The 19150-nt window shown below is 46.7% G+C and overlaps 1 protein-coding gene across 2 annotated transcripts; it reads right to left on the bottom strand.

Moving 5' to 3' along the window:
- Window positions 1-360: 360 nt before the first annotated feature.
- On the bottom strand, window positions 361-18688 carry SINHCAF (SIN3-HDAC complex associated factor). Of its 2 annotated transcripts, none has more exons than XM_027680841.1 (6): window positions 18603-18688; window positions 8145-8292; window positions 6382-6481; window positions 5322-5448; window positions 3750-3900; window positions 361-2883 (listed from the first exon to the last, which is right to left on the bottom strand). In XM_027680841.1, the coding sequence occupies exons 2-6, from the start codon at window positions 8270-8272 to the stop codon at window positions 2721-2723; spliced, it is 669 nt and encodes a 222-aa protein (XP_027536642.1). In that variant the 5' UTR covers window positions 8273-8292; window positions 18603-18688; the 3' UTR covers window positions 361-2720. The 2 variants fall into 2 exon arrangements, with proteins under 2 accessions (XP_027536642.1, XP_027536641.1); XM_027680840.1 differs by lacking the exon at window positions 18603-18688 and adding an exon at window positions 15519-15536.
- Window positions 18689-19150: the final 462 nt, after the last annotated feature.

The following is a 19150-nucleotide window of genomic DNA, read 5'->3' as shown; positions in this document are numbered from 1 at the left end:
CCCTTTAACGCTGTTACTTCAGCTGGCCTTCAATGAATGATGGTGAGTCAGAAAGAGAGCAAGCTCCCCGCGAACACCCAATGTCAGCACCACCCATTCCCAGTGAAGGAATGCCTGACGCACACGCAGAGCCAAGGGAAAGCTCTGATTGTGCCCCGAGACAGCTGTCTATCATAACAAACACCATCTCCTTCCTTTGCTCTGCTCTTCTTTCCAAATAAAATAGGAAGAGAATTACCTCACTCACCTCAAAAAAAAAAAAAAAAAGTCTTGGTCTTGTTCAACATGGGTTGCCTGGACTGGTTCCAACACCAAGTCTAATTAACAGAAGAGAGTTGTAATAAACAGAGGAGAAGTTGCTTATTTTCTAAATAAGTCTAAATTTATTCATTACCCTAGTAAAAAAAAGTTTCGATTACAAGTGTCTGAACAGTATAAAAGTACAAAACAGGTTCCATAGATTTCTAATACATTAATACAAAGTGCATGACTACATACAGTTCATTTTGCATTACTACCAGGAATGGAAGAGGTGGGAGGGAGTAGGGGAAGCAGTTGGTGGTTGAAATCTAGCAATAAATAAATAAATACAGAAGAGATGATTCGTATCAGAGCACATCCTACCACCAATACTGCAGCCTTAGGTGTACAGAATTACTGATGCTGAAAATACAAATTCACATGAAACAGGTGTCTGCAAAAAATAGCGAGGACTCTCGCTCAAGCCCTTATTGGACATGACCAATCTAATTATGCCTTTATACAACCAAGTATCCATTATATCTATAGCTGGACTCGATGATCTTAGGTCTTCTCCAACCCAAATGATTCTATTCGGTTGAGGATGAAAGCAAGGTAAGCAGCTTTGTCCTCCCTTCAGAATCTCCAGAGTTTAGGAAGAGCAAAATAAGTCCAATGAAAGCTCTAAGCTGTAAGGCTGTGATAAGTCAAAGCCCTGTTTCCCCTGATTTTCTTTCTCTCCAGAGGCTGGATTACCCAACAGAAGGAGAGGAAAAAAGAAAGAAAAAAAAAAGCTTTGAAGGCAGAGGCTCCTCTTAAAACCTGCATATCTTTCCCTATCTATATTTTCATTTGCTAAGTATTCCCATTTCAGGAATGGAGACTACATGGAAATCCAGTCCTAAACCCTACCCACCACAGTATTATGCTGATGACTCTCAGAAAAAGGAAAGCCTAGAATCATAGAATATGCTGAGTTGGAGGGGACCAACTCAGGATCAGGATCATCGACTCCAACTCCTGGCCCTGTGCAGGACAGCCCCAAGAATCACACCATGTAGCAATCCATTGTAGGATATCCCAAAAGAGTAATCATAAGAAAAAAATCCCCCCTCCCCCCAAAACCAGAAAAAACAAACAAACAAAAAGCAGAATTCAACTCACACAAGTCAAACCTTCATAAAAGGAACATGAAGCAACTGGGAGCTAAAACTGCAGCACAATCTTCCAGGAAGCTGCTTCCCCCCCACAGGCAAAGGGGAGTTTGAAGGAGTGTCACAATGATTTGCACATAAGCTCGTCTGGGAATCTATGTAGAAAGTATTATCTTTTGATCGCGAATGCAAACAGAGCTGCCTTGATTCAGCACAGCACCATTCTTAGCAGAACTTTTCATATTCAGTATTCACAAAAGCATTGATCTGGCAGTTGCTTAAACAAACAAACAGAAAAAACAAAACCCAAACACAGAGAAGCACTGCAGGGGAAGGGTTTCAAAACAGCAATTGTGAATCCAGACCCCAGGCTGCAATCAGATTCCCTGGACCAGAGACTGATTTGCTTAGCAAGGGGTTTGGTTCTATGTCAGGTCCAAAACCAGGAGGAGTCTTATTTGTGGTCACAGTGCACCTGCACAGGGCCAACTGAGAGCAGTTACTCAGTTTTGGCCATCCTTTACACCTAACTTGGGCATCAAGATGTTTCTTGGTCCATCTCTCACCACTAGCTGGTTATTACACCACGCCCAGGGTGTCTGCTGATGGCTTAAAACAAAGTAACCTCCCATTTTGCTATGTTCCCCTTAGCTAAGGTGGAGAGCTCTCCCACCCCTTCTGAGGAGGACTGTATGTTAGAGGCCTTCTCAGCAAGCTACCACTCATAGTAGACATGTCTGCAGTTTACCAGTCTGTGTCACAAGGGAGGGATGAAATATTTGTCTTTGTTAAGTCAGTAGTACAGGGTGAAATCTCCACACCTTTAAAAATATATATTTATATAACTAGAGAGGTGACTTATAACATTTCTATGTATTAGTTCATCTTATTGACTCATACATGTCTAAGAATGAAATATTTTCTTGGGGATTTAAGGGAGTTTACCAACCAACTTTTAAAGAAAAAAAAAAACCTTACAACCACTGCTTCTTTCAATTACAGAAACATGAACTACATATACTTTAATATACAAACCCCCATCCTCATGTTCACTTGTGAAGTGACTGTGGGGGGAAGATTAGACAACCTTGCAGCAGCATTCAGCTTTGCCAAGTGTTCCATAGCATCTTAAATATTATGTACAGTCTTTCTGAAAGGATACAAACTGGCTTCAGAGTTTGTGGAATTGTAGCAGTAAAACCCAAAACAGTTCTAGGGAATAGTCTTTTGGCAGCATAGCAGGTGTCCAAAGTGAAGAGTCACTTTTCTAGTATTTTTCTGGAGAATAAGAGGATCTGTGTAACCTTCTGCAGCTATCCAAGGAAGTCACCACTCCTCTTGGGTGGAGATTGCTGGAGATTGTGGTCCTTCTTGTTCTGGCTTTTCAGTGGCAGACTTTTTATTGCTACAGCAAGGTTTGAAGAGATGAGTGTCTATGAGGACTTCCCCAAAACGACCTTTGTAAATAATTCCACAGCAGACCTTTTGTCTGGAAGAAATGGCAGGGAGACAGATACTTTGTGTGTTTAGAATATACAGAATTTACAAACATGCAAAAAATAAGTCTGACCCCAGACACTACTGAGCCTCCAGCTCAGAGGACAGGGGCAAAAAGGCTGCTCATAAAGAAAAAACAAGTCTGTGTCTAAATCCACAACACTGCTTTGGGGAAGAAACAAAAATATGGAGAAAAAATCCAAACATATCTCTGCAAAACTAAGTCTCCCACTTTGCTTCCCAGAGAAGTTTCAGATACACAACTATCTGGGCTGAACTAACCTTGGCTACAATGCAATTGCAAACATTATTTGAGAGGAGGCAGCAAAGTCACAACAATTTCAATGGAGCAATTAGCTAAACAAGGGATTACTGTGTCACAACATGCAATAAAAGATAACAAGCTCGTCAGCTCCCAGAAAACCTTGTGGTTTTCCTCCCACTCCAGGATTTATTGTTTTTTTCCAAATGACTACCATCACAGGTCAACCAAATCAAATGCTATGTTTGCTGGCAAGCTGAGAACACTCTTGTATTTGGCAACACATCACATCTACAGGGCATAGTTTTAAGAAAAGATAATGACAGACAGGAATATTATCTGGTGCTCCCAAAACGAGTAAAAATATTTTCCAGCAACTGCATTAGTATTTAAGAAACTGGAAGGAGATAGGGGAAAATGTCTCAAGTACATGGCATTTCTTCCCAAAGAAAGACAGACAGGTATTGTGTAATGCTCTGTGACTTAAATTATATCCTTAAACCAAAAATAGTTCAGCAGCAACAAACTCCTGAAGAAGCAGAATCAAGCAGTGTGCATGTGACGTTAGTCACCACCTGCAGAGTGCACCTTTTTACCTTTTCCAATATGTGAGATCTAAAAAGGAGAACACTGGTGTTCTGCTGGACCCAGCGCTCATCTCTGTGTCAGAGCCATCGTCAGACTGGTTACTGTAACAGGGCGACTGAGCCGGGGAGGCACTCGAAGTTGTGCTGTGGGCATCAGAATCTGCAGGGGAAAAAATAAATGCCACAATGAGGACATGCATCCAATGACTTAGCCTCTTTCTGAGTTGTAAAAGGTCATACATGGACTGGGAACAGAGAGAAAAGAGTTTTTTTAGTTAACAAGAAAAACCTAACAATGACAACCCCTTTTTTTAACTTGCCCCCACCAGGTTTCAATACAGAGACCTTTGGAAATGTCAGCATTTCCAAAGCAGACCTTGGAACTGGAGGGGGTCCTGGCACGTGAGAGATTGGCAAGAGGTTCAGGATCAGGCTTCAGTTCCTGGCTCTCAAACATAGCCCATGCAGGCCATGCTCTGGAATCACTGAAGATCCTTCAAGACAATGGGATCTGCTCTTCATACCTAGTACTTTCTCTCTTACTGTAAATCTTCTTTCTCACCTGTTCAGGTAAAGTCTTATAAAGCTCTTCTCTCTAGTGCATTATATGTGTGTGTATATTTATATATATATACATATTCTCATCATGCATTAGGTAGTATTGAGCTTTTGCTGGATCAAGACTGTAAACTACGGGCTCTCTGTAGACACACACCTTAACAGAGCATCTACTCGCCTACCTTTCAGCTGTCATCTCTAGCAGATACAGTAACACAACTAGATTACCTACAGCACATTGAATGAGGAGATACAAGCTCTTTGGGTCAGGACCTTTACTGATTCTTTGGAGACTTCTCCTTCAAGCCAGGTAGAATAATTGAAAGAGAGAGAAGACCAAGTCAGCAGCAGTTAAGAAGTTAGGAGGTTTGCTTTAGAAAAAAACCCTAAAGGACCAACATATATTTAGAATACAGCTGGCAGATGGCTTTGTTGGAAAGCTATGAATCCAAATTCATTTGAATAGTCCATGTGCTACTGGAAAGAAATCACTGGAGCAGAGGAAGGTATAAGGAAACATGGTAAGAATTTAAAGTAGGGGTGGGCGAGGGGAAGTCTAGGCTAAATACAAAGCCTGGGTTGAAAACATGTATGCAAGAAAAAGACTAAAATCTTCTTGGGAAAAGAAAGCTGAAAAATGGCCATAGCACATTACTGAGAGCAGGGGGAAGCCTCTTCCAACTTCAGTTTCAAAGAGGGTCTTGCCCAAAACGTTCTTTTTAGAGACATGTCATTTAAGTGTTGGACATAAGCTACAACTGCCCACTCTTTCAAGCCAGGCTCCACACTCCCCCCTTGACACTTCCCCACCTCTGTCTTGCAGCCCACTCTGCACACACGTTCTTCCTCCTCATTCCACCCCCTCTCCAAGGTCTAAGAGAACAAGAGGTTGTGAAAACAGGCAGCGCCCAAATGTGTGAGTGTACAATCAAATCTAGATGGTGATTCAACTTGGCCAGTTAACTGTAAGCTATGTGAGGGGAGGCTAAAGTTTATTGCCAAAATCTCTCTGGATCCACTTACTGTGCCGCTTGAATTCCTTTTGCAGTTTGCTGATTTGATTGCTCTTTATTCTGCTTCCAGACAGAGTTTTCATTTTCTTTGGTTTCAATGTTGTTTTAAGACTGGGTCCAGCCCTGGCATCTACCACCTACAACACAGAAAATGCATGCCTAACACTTTTGCATCATGCCCAGATACTGCCCCAGTCAAGGCACCTGTACTGACTTGGCTGAGGGTGCTCAAAACCAATTTAGTTAATCCAAGGCAGTTCTGTGCTGTGACACTCTTATGTTTCATTTAAATCTGGCTTGTAAGAGGCTGAGTCTGCAGGGAAACGCAGAAACTAGTTTTAAAAGCCCATTTAGTTCAACTTTTGCCAACTTACCATTTTTGACAAATTCAGTTTAGCCCACAACAGTTGTTTGAACTAATACAGGTACAGTTAGGAGTGTCTGCCAAGCATTTGCCCTGCAGTTTTTGGTTTTTTAATCATAAATTTAACCTCTGAGGAAAGCTAGCAGTAGTGATAGCTATAGTTCTGGCTGCCATTACCATCCAGGCTTCCTGGATAAAGATTATTACATACACAAGGAATCCTGATCATCTTCCCAGCCCTAGGCCCAAATTGAATTAGGTGTATCAAACCAGAATATATGAGTGGGAATTGCTGCGAGATATTAGTCATTGTAATTATCTGGTTAAATGACATTGATTTATGTGTTGCTGGAGCAAGTCACTTGCTTGGAAAAAGAAAAAGCAACCCATTTTGGATAGAGGCCAAATTTGAAATGTTTTGAGTGTCATAAGAGACTTTTGGACAAAGTTATGAGCTTGTGAAAACAAGGAATTACAAGGTAAGTCAGTCTGTGACTCCATCTCGGGCTTGCATAATCACCATTTGCACATAAGCCAAACGAAGGCAGGTAAGAGCCACATAATAGGAAATACTCCAGGAAGGATTTAGAGATGCTGAGAGTGGGAAGAGAGAGCGTGGGGGAAACAGCAACCCCCAAATCTTTACCAGCACCTCCCCTCTCTAGAAAGAGTTGGTTTTGGGAATGAAGAGAAATAAATTACTAACGTGATTCCAGTTTTTTTTGGATCCTGCTGGTAATTTTTTCCATCTTTTCACCAAAAGAACACAGGCATTGCAAATATCTCCTGAACGGGCCTCATGGAGCCTGGTAAAAACAAAAGGAAAAATCACTTAACTACAGTTAATAAAAGCATACCTCCACTTGATAACAGCAAGAAGCATAAAAATTGATGAATAAGAGGAGTTCTGAAGCTCTGTTTTTCGGGCATTACAAGTCATCTGGGGTGCTCAAACATTGCCATTTAAAGACCAGGTCTCACTTTCAAAAAGCACTATTCCACACAGAAATAAAAGGTGTCATAATCTGCCTCCAGAGGGGCACTGAAAACAGCAGTCCTGTCACCTTCAGGTTTTGGGGTTCTTTCCCCCAAAAACCAGAAAACAACACACAGTTCCAGTGGGTTTGTTAGTTTGACTGAAGAAGGAGGAATAATCATGTTCTTCAAACGTACATTTGGGAACAAACATGAACAGCTTACTCAGGTCTTAACTTTCTCACAGAGCTTCAAGGATGAGTAACAAATACCACCTAACACACTCCCACATAAGCACAGGATAAGGTTTCAGAAACAGCAGTCACTGGAATGACAGCAATACTCGCTCCCTTTAACAAGCTTTCTTCAGGAATCATCTCTACTGCTAATCCTTGCTAAAAGAAATATAAAGGGGAAACCTTGTAGAATTTTACAAGCAATTTAAATAGGAAGACTTTGAAGATTTATAGATGAATGGGGCAGGCTTAGATATTTGCTCAGTGTTAAGACTGCATTTTTACCTTGGCAAACAGAAAGCATGAGACCAATGGCCCTGGTACACTGCAAGCTGCTTTACTGTAGTTAACAACAACCAAAAAAAAAAAAGCAATGTATCTTCACACAGTCTTTGACTGCCAAGGACAGTAGTCAAGAAATATGATAAGGAAAACTGTCACCACCAGACTTATGTACAAAAATCCCTGGTAAATACAAAGTACTATAAAGTTGTACATGAAAGTAGTGTTTCTAGAAAAAGAGGGGAAGAGGGAGATATTTATACATAATTTCAAAGCTCTTCGAAAGTAATTTAAAAAATTTAAAAGGTCACAGTAATTGGCACAAGAAATCACTTGTATTTATAGTTTTATTACCAGTGCTTTCGAGCAACATTACCTAATTTGAAAGCTAATTACTTGATGCTCGTTTTTTCCATTAGAAGGGGTTTAAAACGAGAAGTTTTAATTACTTGTTGACATGTCCTATTTGAACAAAGACACCAATATCCATAACAAGTCCTTCACATAAACGCTGCTGAAACTCCTAAATATTTCTCCTCAAGTTTTATCTAACATTCTTGAATCTTCAGAGCCACAGAGAGCCTCCATGGACCTGTACAGTTCATCATTTCGTGTAGGTATTTACACCTCTGTGGAACAAGCGAAAAATGCACAGTTTGAGAGGGGTTTAAATCCCTGCATGTGCTGTGAGGTGGGTGAGGCATGAGCCCAAAACTTTGCTGTTAGGAATTAACAGCTCTCCATGGGCAGTGACAGCAGACCAAAACTAAAATGGTACCGTACACAGCAGCAGAGGATCCAGCCTCTCCTTGTCTGCTCAGGAAAGCTGTGAGGAAGCCACAGGCAGGCTTTTCCCACCACTCACCTCTGCTAACCTAATCTTTCAGTCTTATAGAGCAAGGACAGCACACCAGGTTAGAGGCCCGGAGATCAATGTCACAACTGACCACGACGTTGACTAAAGAAAGAATCTTACCCAAAACAATTCTGGAAATCCTTTTCATAACGTTTGCTGTCAGTGAAACGGGAACTGGAAGACTTAGCTCTGCAAATACAGCAGCCCTCTATACTGCGATACATCTTCGGTTTGTGAAAGCCAAACATCTTTTCCTCCCAGCAGTAGCCTGTGAAAACAAAGAGAAACTGGTGTTACTTATCACTGTAGATACTGAAAGAAAAACCTGGGCAAAGGTAAACTATAATTCAGGTGGGAAACTGCTAGAGTGGGGCACCATTTTTTTTATGCCATGTTGCCTCAGAAGAGCAGAGGCATCTAGAATGCACTTGTTAAAAAAATTATGTAATTAACAGCTGGGATATTAAGCAATACCCAGCAGGACTCGTAACAACCTCATTTACTGCACGAATCTACTCTAAGGGCACATCTAGAACAGCACAACCCAGAGCTGTGAATGCAGCTGACTTGGCTAATGAAAGCCCTATGTATGTGGTAAAACAGGCTGCAGGACAGGCCATGTGAATCTGCCTGAGCTCCTGGATAAGGAACTGGCAGCTGAACTCCAGGTCACTGGAACTACCTCGTCACCACCACCGGTGTTGGTTGGAAACAGCCCTGCCAAACCTTGCTGAAAGTGAGTAGGAGTCATTTCAAATGAGCTGCAGTCATACCTCGAGGCTGTAGGGCAGACATACCTGAAAAGCCACTCTAAAAACAGCAGGGTGGAGTCCCACCCAGCCCTCAGTGGCCATGTCTGCGCTGCAGGACCAAGGAGCACTGCTCTGTTCTCAGGCCCGGGTGAGCATCCCAGCCACATCCCAGATCCATGTCAGCACATGCTCTGTTCTCACCCTCCTGCCTTCCCCACCCTGCTTTCCATGGGAAGCAAACCTAGCTAGAAAAGGGCCAGGGAGCAAGACCCTGGGGCACATCTCAGCATGTGCCTACCACACATTGCTGCCAATAACCCTGGAACTCCAGTTACAGGGAATTTTTTAACCACCAGCTCTGCAAACTCAGCACCAACACAGAAAGCCAAAAATGCCATCCTGCTCTCACAGGTCTGCCTATTCTTTTCCTAAGCTAGGATTTGCTATCAGAGCAGGTATCATGCAGTGAGGCTGTTTTCCAGGCAGAAACTTTTCAAGTTACTCACAAGTGGATTTACTGCAGTCCCTACGACACAGACCCTTTCAACACATGATGTCCCCACCACCAACAAGTTCTCCACTGGTGCCAGCTACTCCCCAGTGCAGATTCCTGTTAGGCACAGTCTGACACGGCATGAGAAGCTGTCAGAGCAAACACAGTTCCCACAGCACTTCAAAAAACCAAACCAACAACTGAGCAAAGCTGGTGCTTTTCTGGCGCTGGGCCTGGACACACAGCAAGTCCTCACAGGCCACACAGCCTCTGCCTCATAACACAGGCAAGGACTGTTCCAAGAAGTTCTCTTTTGAACAGACCCTGGTGCAAGGTTTGTCTCAACCACCTGCTGCAGGGACTGAGCAGCCACCCCTGCTGCTTATAACACACTATCTGCTCAGAAGGGGACAGGCCACTGGCTGCAGGAAGCTCCGTGAGAACAGGTTCCCACTGCTGGGAACTTCTGCTTTTAAAAAATTAAAATTGCATGGAGCCCTGCAAATAACACATTTCCCCCTCTTCCCTTAACAAAAGACCAAGTCGTTATAGTTTCGTAGAAACTACCAGAAAACTAACTGACCTTCCCACAAATGCTACTGAAAGACCCAGTAGCTCAGGCAGGACTTTTGGCAAAGGAGCATCTCCATCACTTGTGGGCTAGTCTAGTGAGAGGGAACTCCCAGTCACTTCCCAGTCCCAAGGACTGCCAAGTCCCAGCAACCTAACCTGGGTTACTGGTTAATGTATGTGGCATAGGCATGTGTCTCCAAATCTTCCACCTGCAGGAAGGTAAGGAGTGTAATTCTAATATCTTCCAGTGGGACAGAGAAAATTAATCTCAAATCTTCAGTCTACACTGCCAAGACTTGCCACATCATTATGGCAATAAAATAATTTGAAAAGCAGGTTCAGGTGAGGTCAAAAACATGCTTCCACAAAACAACTGTATGTAGCATTGTGCTTACTTTACTGCAGAGAGATTTTGTGCAAGGAAAAGAGATTCTGTGCATTTTTGTGGGACCACAGCAAAAGCTAGTAAACCACCCAGGCCTAGCACAGTCTTCTACACACAGAGGTGAAAACACATCCCCCCCACTAACCCCAGAGGGGAAGATCAAGAGCACAGCAGTACTGCAAAATAAACACAGAGTTTCCCAAGCTGTGAGAATAAGAGAAAAGCAAAAACTGTATCCAATATTTTTGGTTAATACTCTTACACAAAATCCATTAAGGAACCCATATCCAGCTGAGAGTGTATATGTTTACATTTCAGTATAGCACACACAAGACCACTTGGTGCCCACTGAGGTTGAGTCTCCTTGCAATTACCACTGCAAAAACACTTAGGAAGACACCAGTCAACTCCCCATAAGGCTTGTCTTGACTTTGCAAAGCCTGTTAATGGCAAGGGACTAGTGCCAGCTGAATGCCAAAGAGATCCTCCAAGCTTAGGAGAGAGATGGAGGGGATAGGTGTCTCCTTCCCCGTCCCAGCTCATGCTGTCTACCACAGGCTTGAGGTGCTGTATTCCTTTCTTCACATTTGCACCACACTCACCTAGGGCTACGTTCTCCCAAAGATGACTTGTGCAAATATCCAGCAAACTCACCCCAAACGCTGCCAGGCTTTTCAGAACATACACTGCTCCCTGCGCTAGCACAGCAGTGGCCTGGAAGCCATGAGCAGGTACAGTATCCAGTGCGGGTGGCAGCAGGTACGCAGTCCATGACCCGCTGAATGGGCTCACTGAGGGATGGTTACTACTCTCAGCTTCTGCTGGGTGTGTTTTCAGGGACACATAGCAAACTAAAGCACAACCCAGTCAGGTCAGTATCCCTGCCCTGTGAAGGCAAATACGCAACAGTGTGTAGGCAAACACTCAGAAGTATGTATTTTGTTTCTTAGCATCTGATGTGCTTCTCCAAGAGACACTCTATTATGAACACTTTAACAAGCCTCCGGAGATCCAACAGCATACTCATCTGGGAATTTTCAACTTCCAAACAGCAATTTTAGATGTTGTTTGACTACCCCAATGTTAAATCCATGGTCTGGTACTTTTATTTAGAAAGTTCAAGACTAATTGCAGACACAAGGTTCACCAATGCTGCAAAACTTATGCAGCAAGTACATCTTGACTGCTGCATGGCAAGCACAGAACTCGTATCAACATCAACAACGTGATTTACTTTCTAACCCAGATTCTTCCAGAAATCCAGACGCTGATAAGATGATCTCTGTCACCAGCTGGTATTTACACCACAGTAGAACAAGATATATTAATGTTCTGGCAAAGACTGGCACCAAACACATATTCTGAAAATATTTTGTTTTGCATCATTGCTGCCATTCTCACAGGAGCGGCCTTTCAACACCATCCTTCAATAGAAGGGAAACTAGTGCCATCTGTTTCCCACTTGATGAATGGTCAGCAACAGTATTACCATACATCATGCCTGAATGGGGAAGAGCTAGTAGCAAAACCACAAGTTAAACAGATTTCTCTGACAACTGCATTGAAGTGCAGTTATAAATGGAAGGCGTCAGTTCAGTCACAGATTTAATCCTAAACAGTTGCCATTTGACCATTATACACTAAATATTCTGTCAGCTGGAGAGCTTAATAGCTAATATGCACTTAGAAGTATATAAGACTGTGCCCTTTGAAAGGTTTTAACTTGAAAGCTTTGCTATTTAGATCTCAAATTAGAACCAGGGAGTTAGACTGCCAGCTACCCGAACACCTGAATCTTAGCTGTGGTATTTTAACCATGTGAAATCTGGGACAGATAAAAAGATGGCAAGTAGGAAGTAAGTAACTTGCACAGAAATTAGAAAGAATTACACAACATAATTTTGCCAAATCTAAGCACATTATTAATGTTACTTAAGCTTGTTATTATTTGCCAAATTTAAGCATGTTATTAAAATATATATGACATTTTTTAAATCAGCACTTGCGAGAAGTGAAAGGGACAGCTCACCAGCCACAAATCAGAAATCTCAGCGGAGCGTATCTGTCATTCTACAGAAATGGAGATTTACCTGCATTAGCAGGGAAGCTGTATTCCCCCAAGTTAGGGGAAAAGTGTTTCTCCTCCTCCTCCTCCCTGGTCTCCCTCTCTGCAGCTTCTCCCTGCAGAAGTTCCTATTCCCCCAAGTTCTGCTTCAGCAACTTGAATGGACTCAGAAAAGGCTACAGGAAAAACCTCTCTCCATTACTCTACCCTCTCACTTTTGGAAAAGCAGCATCAAAACCAGAAACTTGTCTTGCAAAAAAATTTGGAGTTAGGAAGAGAACAATAAAGTAGATGGGAAATAAAAGAATCTCCACACCCTGCTTATTACCTTTGTGAAAGGTTGGTACAAAGCAGCATGCATCATTACATGTGTGAAAATAGTTTCATGCTTTTGTTGCCTGTCAGGACTAGAATTTAGTGCTTAGTTTTCTTTGCAAAATTTAATTTGATGATCTAAATTAGAAGGAGGCATTGCTTCAGATACTCATTAAGTTTTCAATTTATGGAAGAACTTCTGAACTCTTAGATTTTAAAGTAAGCTGAGCCACTTCCATTTGCTTTTCCAGATTCCTTCTGCATTCTTTCTGATCACCCAAGAAGAATGAAAACCTTTTATAATAGAAAGGATGGAATTCCTAGAAGGCAGGCATGTCTCCCTTTGTAACACAATTATCAGGCCAGTTGGAATGAACGTGCTCACCTGCTTCTTGCAAAGATGAAAGAGAAACATTCCCTGGAGTTATGGGAGAGCAGAGGGATGCCGGTCCAACTACTCAATACCTTCCTCTCTTCCTATTTCCTCATTCTGACCCTGAATTATTCACCCTTTGTACAACCCAAAACTGCCAGTACATTGACAGAGAAGAGGAGAACAATTTGATTTGCCTTTATGTGTACAAAACAGCCTTGGCACAGCCTCCCTCAAGTTGGTCTACAAAAAAATACGATCTAGCCTACATATGTTGATGCAGCCGGTTCCTGTCAGTAAAAATCTCACAATTGTTGTCTCTATAGCATCACATTGGAACTAAGAAACATAGCCAAAATGGTATGATTTTTTTTTCTTTTAAAGGGAAAGAAACAGATGCCTTAATACAGAAGGAATATACATGCTCTGCCTTTTGCATCTGCAAGTGCATACACCCAGGCACATGCACACACACGAAAAATGCTTCCAGAGCTGTCTAAGGCGCCAGGAGCAGAGTTGTTTCTCGCAATAAATTCTTGGGCCTGTCCCTCTGCTGAAATAAACTGCAATACCTCTACTGAAAATCAACTGTAGGACAGAAAACTGTACATCAACAGAGGAGCTGATCTATATCAGAGACTCAATGTAAACATACCTCCACCATGAGTTTACATGCTGCAAAAAAACCCCCTTGGAACAGAAGTTAAAATTGGACCCCCCAAAAAACACTTTAACATGCACAAAGCCAGAATGCTCCAAGGACATAAGAGACCAATCTAATTGGGGTCATCTGAAAATGCAATTTCATTATCTGCAGCAACATTTCTTTTACTCGGTCATCTGTCCTTATAGCTCAAAAAAGAGTGACTAGTTTCCAACACCCATAACCTAGCATTGGGCATACTGTACACTCCTCTGGCCCCCTATATCCTCAGATTTTCCTTCCATTTCCCTTCCTCTCTCCACCCAAAACAACTTTACTTGGAGGAAAGCTGTATTTGGCCATTACAGCCTAGGACACATCTGAATATAACAGCATGCTGTGGAGTTGTCAGCACTTGATGTCCTGAGCAAAACCAGCAAAACTCAAAACTACATTTCAGGAATCTTTTCTCTGCCAAAATAAGTAACTCACTCCTTTGCTGGTAGTTGTCCACAGCTACTGTCGCGTGCTCAGAGCTGCAGTAAAATCTTAGCACACCAGATGCAACTGGCAGCAAATACTAACCACGTACCAAAAATCAAATTGGACATTTCTTTCCCGTGTTTGAGCATTCACAGCATCCTGGCTGGGTCACAAGCTGTTCTGAGTTAAGTTTTCAGGAGCAATCAAGTCACAAAGGAGCCTAGTTACCTGCTGCTCTTCACTGGGAAGTAAGTTCCTAGCCCACTTAAACTACAGAATTGAAGGGCTAAGTCACTTGGGTGTTCCTCTAAACTGCCATGTGGTTAGTCCTCCAGAAGAGAGAGGCCAAAGCATGAAAACAGTAATCAGTAAGATTTGCATAGGGGTTAAAAAGAAAAAAAAATACCTAACCTGTCCCACCTGCAGACATTCCATCTTGAAAGATGACTCCCCCTGCTCCCTGTTGCATAACTAACATCATGCTCAGTCTGAGCATGAGCCCAACAAGGAGAATCTGGGATGTTCTCAAACAAGCGCTGGAGTTGTCTGCGATGCTTATCTGAAAACAGTCACCACAACTGTTATGATGCTGTTTGCAATCACCTGCTACTGAGAAAGCATCACAGACACTTGTGATCATGAGACACTGAACAGTTTTGGTTTGTGTTTTTTGGCTGGGGTTTTTTGTTTGTTTTTTTTTAAAGAAGGTAACATACCTAGACAGGGATTTGAACAGAAGGTGTAGTAATTATTTGGCAGAACAGCTGAAATGACTTCATTAAAAAGGATACATTTTCATTTCATTAAGTAATATTACTGATAATTCCACTTGGACTTTGGACTGAGCACATTCTAAAATGGCAAAGGCTTAAGCTGTGAAATGGAGTCCTGCTCATGCATTCTGCATAACCACTCAACTTTCAAGCCCCAGCTCCCTGGCTTCTTTTTTGTGTTAAAATGTAAGTGCTACAAGAGGTGCAAGTGTGAAGCTGATTGTCAAGTAGAACCATGTGTATGTTGTTCATCTCGTTAAGAAAGAGGTACAAAGCATCAGGTGTTAAGAATCAATGCAAAGCAGAGTTTGGTAACAAAGAGCTGTTTAGCACGAGTAAGACAAACCATTACAGTTTTAACTTTATTTTTAACATCTGTGAATTTATCATCTCTTTTAACGTCTTCTACTAAGAAATCAGTGATATTTTCTTCTTAAAGGAAGACTGATCACATAGGCAATTAGCTCCTTTTGGAGAATGAAGTGAGGAGGAATTTTTCCCAGAGGCACTGGCACTCAATCCCACCTACTTTCAGTGGGAGCTGGATGCTGCATGCCTGTGAGTGTGTTTGAAAATTCCGACTTGCTACTTGCTGATTCTCTACCACATACCACAGATCTCAAGAAACCTAGAATTTACCTGCGTGCCAAAGGAGGTCAGTGTCCACTGGTGTCAGCAGAAAGGTTTCCAGTTCACTGTCTGTCCCTATGGTGCAGAGTTTGTGCGATCTTGTTCTCTTTACTTAAAAAAGCTGTAAACTACACAGTGAAACTGTGTCCAGATTGGAAAGGGGTGCACACACCCAGCACATGGCTGACAGAAACTGTCTCACCTCTGTAAGTACACACACAGTAGTGAAGGAGTTCGCTGAGGAAGCACTGCTCTCCTAGTGTGCCTTATCAATGAGTTAAAGAGTTGTCTCCATGGCCATCAAACGGATCCAGCTGCACTGCCACCTTCGTAAGCACCGAATTAAAACTCAAAATGAAAAAGAGAGCATCACTGGTTGCACTCAAGCAAGTTACTCGCTCTCCACCCCAAGTGCAATGCTATTGCAGTTCTGGGCTCAATTCAGGACGCTGGGCCTTCTCTTCCCCACTCCCCAGCCACGAGGGGACGGTGGCAGGGCCCGGCCTTGAGCCCAGAGAGACACGTGTTCCAGGCGCACAGCGCCAGGTTGGGGGGCAGCATCCTGCGCCAGCTGCCTGCGCAGCCATAGCGCAGCTCCAAACTTCTTTGCAATTGTAATGATTATTAAATAATTTGGGTCGGAAGGACGGGCTGCCAGCAGACTGAAGCAGACAAGGCTCTTAATAGTATGAACCGGGGCCGTTCCCGCCAGGAAAGAGCCACCGGGGGAGCCCAGGGGCAGGCGGGATTCAGCCCAGCTCGCTGCGTTAAGGGACGGCCCGAGTAAACAACAGGTTTGGCAGGTCCCTTTAAATCCCCTTCACGAGATGGATGTACGAGAGGAGTCGGCAACTTTTACCTCACGAAAGGGAGAGCGCGACTGGGAGCACTTCCTCGGCGCAAAACACCGCAAGTTTAAAACAAAAACAAAACAATAGCGAGTGAGAGATGCCCGAAACGGCACAGCCCGGTCGCGCCGCTCCCGCCGCTTTCCGCCGGGCACCGCGTGGCGCGGGGAAAGCGCCGGCCCCGGGCACGGCCCCGCTCCCCCCCGTTACCGCCGGCGGGGCTGGGGCCGGGGCCGGAGCGGGAACAAAGACCCTCCCGGGGCGAACGACCTACTTTCGCGGGCGGCCCCGCCGGTCAGGTGGAGCCGCGGGAGCGCACACGCGGGTGGCCGCGCCTCCCCTCCCTCCCTCCCTCCCTCCGCGGGGCTGCCAAGCGTTCAACTCGCCGAAAGACGAACAAAAATTAAAAATAAATGAGAAGAGCGCAGGAAGGGGAAGGCGGCGCGCCGGGGAGGAAAGCCCCGAGCGCGAAGGTGGGCGCTCCGAGGCGGCCCCCGCGCTGCAAACACCGCCCCACCACGCGGTCTCGGTGCAGGCGCCCCATCCGGCACCGGGGGAAGCGGCGGGAAGCGCGGATCCAGCCGCACTGCCGAGCACCGGGACCCCCGTCCCGGCGAGGTGACGGCCGCCGCCCCCTTCTCCGGTCCCGTCCTCCCCCCCCCGCCCCGCGCCGGTTCCTCATGGCTCGGCCCTGACGTAATTCAAACATGGCAACAGTTTCACTTCAAAGGGCCGTCGCAGACCTCCCAGCAACGCGGTCACGCCGCGGCGGGGGCCACACAGACCCTCCCCCGGACCCCCGACCCCGCGGCAGCCCCGGGGCGGCCGGCGGGGCTCCCCCGCCCGCCCCGGCGCCGTGCGTGCGGCGCGGCGGTGACACGGGGAGCGCGGGCGCATCCAAAGTTTCGCCGCCCCTCCAAACTCCTCCAAAAACGGCAGCCAGCCCCCTGAAAAACACTGTCCCGCGCGGAACAAGTGTCACCCCCACCGACAACCCCCAGGCGCCAGGGCCGAGCCCCCCCCCGCCCCGGCGCGGCCCCCCCCCCACCCCCGGCGCGCCGGGAGCCGCGCCGCCCGCAGCACATGCGAGCCCTTTGTTTTCCCTGCAGCCGGGCGCTGCCTACGTGCCGCGCCGGGGGCACGCCGCCCGCCCCACTCCCGCTCCGCACAAACGCCTCCCGGAGCCGAGAGTTAAAACTTGTTGGCGCCGGGCACAGGCACACGCCGGCGGGGACCGGAGCGACTTGAAGCGGCGCTGGGCTGCGGGAACGGCAGGACGCCATCGCCGCCCGCCACACTGTCCTCCCCACGCTGGCAACGCCGCGCACCGGGCCGGGGGCAGGAGGGGGAGAGGCCCCACGCCGCGACCTGCGCGACCGACAGCACGTGTCACACACCAGCCCACAGACACGCGTTTTGCCCCGTCTCGGGGCGTGCACACACTCCGACCTCTCCGCGAGTAGTAGTGATAACAGAAAAGCAGCTGCCGGCTCTCCCCGCCGTGAAACACGGTGAGGGAGGGATGGCGGGCACCGGCGGCCCCCCCCTCCCCTCCGGCGCGCCGCTGGCACCAAGTTGTGCTCGCCGGCGCTACAGGTGTGCGCTGCGGGGCGCACCCGGGGCCGCACCTGCGGCACCCGCTCCGCACCGGGCAGGCACGGCCGGCGGGGACACGCCGTCCGCGTGGCGAGGATGGGCAGCCGCGGCCCGGGAAAGGCGCCGTGCAGCCCGTCATCGCCAGGCAGCCCAGCTTTCCCAACCCGCTCCGCATCTTGGGACCGCTTTCGAAGTTAAGTCGTAGGAAACCAGCTACTCGTTCCCCCTAAAGGCTTTAACCGTACTTTGGGGTGGGGAGGACAAGTCAGAATTATCGGGAAGGGTCTGCAACAATGCGGGGGGCGTTTCTCCCCGCCCGCACCTCATTTAAAACTCCACTAATAGATGAAAAAGAAAAGGGGAAAACGCCGCGCGCAGAAGCCACGCGTGTCAAACAGTTTCAAGGAGGCAAAGTCTTTTTGCCGCTACAGAAACTGCAGACACGCTCCAGGACAGTAAAACTTGTGTGGAACAGAAACCACCGGCTGCTGGATTTAAAAAAAAAAAAAAAGAAAAAAAAAGAAATCCCAACAACAACAAAAAATATTAAATCCCCCAAAAGCTAAAAGTTTAAACCCGCCGTCCGCTCTCGCCTGTACTTTTCCTCCCTCCCTCCCCACCGAGGAGCCAAGGGAAAGTAGTCACTCACCGCCGCGCTGCGCCCACCAACACACACCCGTGCGGTGCGCGGCGCTCCCGCCGCTGCGCGCGCTCCCGGCTCCCCGCGCTCTGCCGCCGGCCGCGGGCGGGGGCGCGCGCGCGCGCCAGCCCCCCCACCCCTCCCGCCCACACTCCCCTGCCCGCCCCGCCCCCTCGCCGCTCTGCGCAGGCGCCGTTCCCACGGCCCCATTGTGCTCAATCGAGCCCTCTCCGGCTGCGCGCGCCCCGTTGTCCTTTTAAGGGAGAAAGGGCCGCGCGGGAAGCGCGGGAGGGGGCGGGGCCCGCGGGGACGGGCGGAGGTGACTTCACGCGCCACCCCCCTCCCCCCCGCACCTGCCTCCCGCCCCTCCCGCGGCCCCGGAGCGCTGCATCCCGCGAAACAACACGGTACAACACGACACCACACCAACACAACACGGCACAACAACACGGCACCGCAGCCGCCTCCGCCGTGAGACGCCGCTCCCCCGAGCGCGGCGCGTCTCGTCCCCGCAGCGTGGAGCGGCCGTCGGCGCCTCTCCGCACGGGGGGACACCG

Source organism: Neopelma chrysocephalum, unplaced genomic scaffold (assembly GCF_003984885.1).
Source record: "Neopelma chrysocephalum unplaced genomic scaffold, ASM398488v2 Primary Assembly neopelma1_59, whole genome shotgun sequence".
Lineage (NCBI taxonomy): Eukaryota > Metazoa > Chordata > Aves > Passeriformes > Pipridae > Neopelma > Neopelma chrysocephalum.
The sequence above is the reverse complement of the archived record's forward strand: the minus strand, read 5'-3'. Positions and strand labels throughout refer to the sequence as shown.